General features: G+C 48.2%; 1 protein-coding gene across 1 annotated transcript; it reads left to right on the top strand.

The window, feature by feature from the left end:
* The first annotated feature begins 3,031 nt into the window (after nucleotides 1–3,031).
* HNRNPA0 (heterogeneous nuclear ribonucleoprotein A0) lies at nucleotides 3,032–5,825 on the top strand. The gene has a single exon (XM_039217911.1). The coding sequence runs from the start codon at nucleotides 3,339–3,341 to the stop codon at nucleotides 4,251–4,253; it is 915 nt and encodes a 304-aa protein (XP_039073842.1). The 5' UTR covers nucleotides 3,032–3,338; the 3' UTR covers nucleotides 4,254–5,825.
* Nucleotides 5,826–6,064: the final 239 nt, after the last annotated feature.

The raw sequence follows: 6,064 nt of genomic DNA, 5'->3' as shown, positions 1-6,064 counted from the left end.
CCATCATCCCATAAGCCCCTTCTATATGTAAGGTTTTTATCCAGACAAATGCCTCTCTGAAACTTTCCTTGTCAATAGAAACTAACCCCATAATGGATTCCCAATTAGGTGGTATGTACGATTATTTTAAAACAATGTAGGACAAACCTGTTACTTTGGAATTTACAGTTTAGATGGGAAAATAAGTTCTTTTTCCATCAGAAGTTCATCTTTTATGGTTGTAACATTTTGTGGGACTCTAAAACATTTTCTTTTTTTCTTTTGTTTTTTTAAAATGTTTTATTTATTTCTGAGAGAGAGAGAGAGGAGAGTGTGAGCAGGGGAGGGTAAGAGAGAGAGGGAGACACAGAATCTGAAACAAACTCCAGGCTCTGAGCTAGCTGTCAGCACAGAGCCCGACACAGGACTCAAACCTACGAACCATGAGATCATGACCTGAGCTGAAGTCGGACGCTTAACTGACTGAGCCACCCAGGCGCCCCTCTAAAATTTATTCCTTAAGGTCTAATCTTTCATATGAGCCGTAGTCTTGGGCAGCCCATAAAAAAGTGCCTTATAAATATCCCATATCACCTTAAACATTAACAACCCAGTTCATCATCTGCCCTCCTCCCTCTAAAACAGTTTCCTTTCTTAGATTTCTAGCTCTGTCAGGCTGCAGTTTTAGTTTCAGATTTCAAACATTGGGATCCTTTTGTTTTCCTCGTTCTTTATCATCAGTTAGTAAATCCTGACATATCTGAATTCTGTGTGTGTGTTTTGTAACAAATCAAATAGTTAATAGCTTCCTACTGTCCTTCTCTTAATCGGGAGCACACTGATCACTACCTAATATGCTATATACCATTCTTTTTTAAAAATTTACTTATTTTGAGAGAGAGAGGGAGAGAGTGAGCATGTGCAAGTGGGGGAGGGGCAGAGAGAGATTGAGGGAGTATATGCAGGCGGGGGAGGGGCAGAGAGAGAGAGAGAGAGAGAGAGAGAGAGAGAGAGAGAGAGAGACTCCCAAGCATGCTCTGCGGGGCTCAAACTCCTGAACCGTAAGATCATGACCTGAAATCAAGAGTCTGATGCTTTACTGACTACCATTCTTATTGTCTCCTTCTCCCCAGTAGAACGTAAGCTCTATGAGGGCAGAGATTTTTGTCTGTTGTTTACTGCCATCCATATTCCCAGCACCTGGTGTAATATTTGTTAGATAATTGAGCACTTACTATGTACCAGGCACTATGAGTTTACATATGGAATCTCATTTAATTTTTGCCACATGGGGGAGTGTTTTATTGTTTTGATTTTCAGATAATAAAACTGGTTACATTTTTTGAAAAGGTTAAGTGACTTGCACCAAGTCACACAACTGGATGATCACACAGTTACTAGATAGTAGTGTCAGACTCGTTTTGTTCTCAAGCCTTCCAGCTTATTTCTATGCCTGGGCAATAATATTCATACTACTTCATCTAAATTTCAAGGCATTCCATAATATCAAAGACCCTAAACCTATCTTACCAAAGACTGTTTTATATAAAAAATCTCTTGCTTCAAACTAGTCTACTTACTGTTACCTTGAACCTTATGTAGTTTTTCTTTCCTCTTTATTTTGCTCATGTAAAGTCTCTGTACAAATTTTATATAGCCTTTTAATCAGATTGAGCGCAAGTTCTCTTTCACGCCATTCAATCCTGAATACTCCAGGATACAGTGAGGAATTCCTTTTCTTCAGTAAGTACCACGTGGTTTTGAGGGCTCTTGGTCATGTAATGTCTCACACTATGTCCCATTCCTTGATTCTTGCTTGCACACAAAAGTTCGATACATGGAAGCCTTGGTAACTTGCTCTCATTAGCATCAGAGTGAGGGTAGGTATGGTAGTTATTAGGGGTGGTGATATTTATGTAGGATATCCTCCGACACTCGGCTTGTTATAAAATGCCTTTAGAAAAGCTAACGTTTTTGTTGGGAAGGAAGCATCTCATAGGTCACAGAAGCATAAAACGATGTGTTCCTTAAGTAAAATGAAAATGTGAGCAGTGGGAGTATGCTCTGAAAGGCCAGAAGGCCGAGCAGGGCGCCTGGAAGGGCTTCAAGGCCAGCGTCAGAGTGGCGGGGAGGTTGGCCGGGGGAGTGGCGGGGGGGGGGGGGGGGGGGGGGGTGGTCATCTCGCGCCAAGACTCGGTCGGAAATCATAAGTACCTCAAGCACGTCACTGTCCTTCACCTGGCCCCCGGCTCGCTTTTGCGCCGGAACACGTGCCAGTGTTTTAGTTTAACCGCACGTCGGGGCGTCAATGATCTGTTACTAACTGCCTTTCCCGACCAGGCCTCTAACCCTCCATCTTTGTGAGGGCACGGGGGCGGGGCGGCGAGGATGCCAGGTGTAGCGGCCCGCTCGAAACGCGGCGGGTAAATCCCGGCCCCCAACCCCAACAGTCAAGTTTTCAAAAAGCCCGCGCGTGGCGCCCCAGGTCGCATCCGTTGGGAACGGCCCCCCAGCGCGTCCCCCTCAATCCCCCACCCCTATGCCCCGGGCCGGGGCTAGTCTTTGCGGTGGCAGGCAGGTTCCGTGCACCGGGGGCGCCGGGGCCAGCGCGCACCGGGGAGCGCGCCCGTCCAGCCGCGGCCGAAAACGGAAGTGGGCGCGAGCAGATCGCGATGATTGGCTGAAGTGACATGTCTCTCAAGGGGCTGGCGCGAACGCCACTGCGGAGCTGGGCGAGGGGATACGGCTAGGGGAGGGGGGAAAACAGTGGGAACAGCCGCGGGGCTGGGAGGAAATGAATTGTGGAGGTGCGCGGGGAGCAGTGAGAGTCCCCGGTCAGGGAACACGGGGGAGCCAGGGAGTGAGAGCCGGGCTATAGAGGTGGTGGCGGGAGCAGCGCAGGCCGAGGGCTTGAATCAGCCGCGGAGGGCGGGGAGTCCGTGACCGAGAGCGGCGCTGCGGAGCGGTAGGCGGGACTAGAGAGAGCGACGTAGGGATTGGCGGGCAGTGCTAGGCTGCCGTACGTCGGCGGTGACGCACGCCTCGGGGAGGGTGCGCGCGCGTGCAGCGGCCTCTTTGTGTGGTGCCCAGATAGGGGAGCGGAGGTGGCGGTGGCGGTAGCGGCGGCCCTGGTTGTCTTCAGTCTTCTCGGCTCGCCTTCTAGCCGGCACCTCTCCCCTCCCTCCCCCTTCCTCTTTTCCTCCTTCCCTCCCCTTCCCTTCTTCCCTTCCCCGTCGGTGACCGGCGGTGGCGGCTCCAGCAACAGCTGGGCCCAAGCTGTGAGGAGGCCTTAGCCAACGATAACGGCGACGGCGAAACCTCGGAGCTCGCAGGGCGGGGGGAAGGCCCGGGCCGTGGAGATGGAGAATTCCCAGTTGTGTAAGCTGTTCATCGGCGGCCTCAATGTGCAGACGAGTGAGTCGGGCCTGCGCGGCCACTTTGAGGCCTTTGGGACTCTGACGGACTGCGTGGTGGTGGTGAACCCCCAGACCAAGCGCTCCCGTTGCTTCGGCTTCGTGACCTACTCAAATGTGGAGGAGGCCGATGCCGCCATGGCCGCCTCTCCCCATGCCGTGGACGGCAACACGGTGGAGCTGAAGCGGGCGGTGTCCCGGGAGGATTCGGCGCGGCCCGGTGCCCACGCCAAGGTTAAGAAGCTCTTTGTCGGGGGCCTTAAAGGAGACGTGGCCGAGGGCGATCTGATCGAGCATTTCTCGCAGTTTGGCACCGTGGAAAAGGCCGAGATTATTGCCGACAAGCAGTCTGGCAAGAAGCGTGGCTTCGGCTTCGTGTATTTTCAGAATCACGACGCGGCAGACAAGGCCGCGGTTGTCAAGTTCCATCCAATCCAGGGCCATCGCGTGGAGGTGAAGAAAGCCGTCCCCAAGGAGGATATCCACTCCGGTGGGGGCGGAGGCGGCTCTAGGTCCTCCCGGGGCGGCCGAGGCGGCCGGGGTCGCGGCGGTGGTCGAGACCAGAACGGCCTGTCTAAGGGCGGCGGCGGCGGTTACAACAGCTACGGTGGTTACGGCGGCGGCGGCGGCGGCGGCTACAACGCTTACGGAGGCGGCGGAGGCGGTTCATCCTACGGTGGAAGCGACTACGGTAACGGCTTCGGTGGTTTCGGCAGCTACAGCCAGCACCAGTCCTCGTACGGGCCCATGAAAGGCGGCGGCGGCGGCGGCGGTGGCAGCAGCTGGGGTGGTCGCAGTAACAGTGGACCTTACAGAGGCGGCTATGGCGGTGGGGGTGGTTATGGAGGCAGCTCCTTCTAAAAAATAAATCTAAAAATGCCTGGGAGTGGCTATAGGGGTAGCTCTTTTCAACAACCCAGTTAGGGTCAACTCCTGAGTTCCTTCCTCTCCCACCGCCTTCCCCGTTTTGCCCTTGGGGGGAGCCGCTTCTGTGGCTGTGTATCCTTGGGGGTGTTGCCCTCTTTGCCTGCCACCTCTCTTGTCTCTCCCTCAGAAGATGGACTCGGCCCCACATACACATTTTTGTGTTACAGTCATTGATGGACTCTATTTTTTTATTATTACTTGGACCTTGGTCGTTTTTATACTAGCAAAATGTCTTGTTTTAATTTGTGTTTTTTGGGGGGGAGGGAGTGAACTTGCTGATTCTGTAGCAAAACCGGGGCGGGGGTTAGGGTGGGGGGTAGTTTACTTTGTTGTAAGGACTTGATACCTGGCTACAGCGTTTTCTATGAAATCTACTTGGATTCCATGCCTGAAATTTGGAAGCATATGTACAAAAATCATTTTTACGTTTTATTTTTAATAAATCATTGTGTTTGACCGTTAATGTCTAACATTTTTTTTTCTAGGATCTATTCCGTACCGTTTTAAGGGATATTAGTTAAAAATTTTTCGTGTTAATTCTTAATTCTTGATGTGTACTTTAAGAAACTTTTAAAAGCTCCTTTGGTGAGTTTTTTTCTGTTGCCCTTTTAGTGACATGTTGAATTTTATCCCTTACAGGCAAAACTTTTGAAGTGGTGGATGTAGCTTTTTAAAATCTTTAAAGTTTCTGTGCATCCATCTCCTATACTAAGCGATTTGCTTATCATCTTGACATGGTTGGTCACTTCTTTCTATCAGAATTTACTTCAAAGTATGTACTGTGTAGCTCGAAAGAAATAGTTTGTGTTAAGCATGTGTTTTCATTCATATAAACTGTTTAAAATTTTTCATATGGCCTAGTTTCATCCCTTTTACTGGTTTGTCTGTAATGAGTGGTTACAAATAAGGGTTATATTTTACCCTTAAACTAAAAGCATTTTTGTATTTTCAGAGCAGATTTAAACGTTTTTCCCTATAGCTGAACTGTTGTCCTCTTGGAAATCCTTACCCCAACCTTTGTAGCACCATCTACTGGCAGAATGGCAGTATATCTGCAAAACAGTTTGTTTAAAAACTTGTTTGGGATAATTGCATCAGATTTGCAAGTTTTGCCATCAAAAATCTGTGCAGACTTTGGTTACACACTTACATGTAACCAAGATGGGCTTTACAGGAATGTAGTTAACGGTCCATATCACAATTGCCCTTTCTATACAAGATTTGAAAATGTAAACTGCTATGCATAGCTTGGGAAGTGGCCCCAAATTGCTATGACAACTAATGAACCAGCTACATGTACTGGTGTCTTAGGTGCAAGTTGTAAAGCAAAATATTTGTGTATTCTGCTTGGTTAACAAATGTATATTTGTAGCCCTTTCATGCAATAGAATTCAAGTTGTTTATAAAAAAAAAAAACAATGATATAGGAGAAAATTGCCTTCTTGGGTAGAAATATAGAATAGCAACGTTTATGGTTATCACAAATAAAGAATTCAATTCTTTACATGATTGAGTGAGAGTATGTATAACCTGGTGGGTGGCTTCAGAGTACTTATAGTACACTTGATTTTATGTTATGGTAAAATTTTTAACTTGACTATTGTAGTTCCACAGCCCAAATGTACATAGTAAAAGCCCAAATGTATATAGTAAAAAGCTTTCTGAAGGGGAGATTAATGGGCTTTAAAGTAAAAGACTATTTTAGCATTGGCTTTTTCTTAGTTCTTGTTACTGTATATTTCTTA

This window comes from Hyaena hyaena, unplaced genomic scaffold (assembly GCF_003009895.1).
Source record: "Hyaena hyaena isolate Hyena2069 unplaced genomic scaffold, ASM300989v1 scaffold_723, whole genome shotgun sequence".
NCBI classification, from domain to species: domain Eukaryota; kingdom Metazoa; phylum Chordata; class Mammalia; order Carnivora; family Hyaenidae; genus Hyaena; species Hyaena hyaena.
This window is presented reverse-complemented; position numbering and strand designations above follow the sequence as displayed.

Bases quoted from the DNA above. Each gene is read 5' to 3' on its own strand.
- HNRNPA0 (XM_039217911.1), top strand. From the start codon at position 3,339: ATGGAGAATTCCCAGTTGTGTAAGCTGTTCATCGGCGGCCTCAATGTG.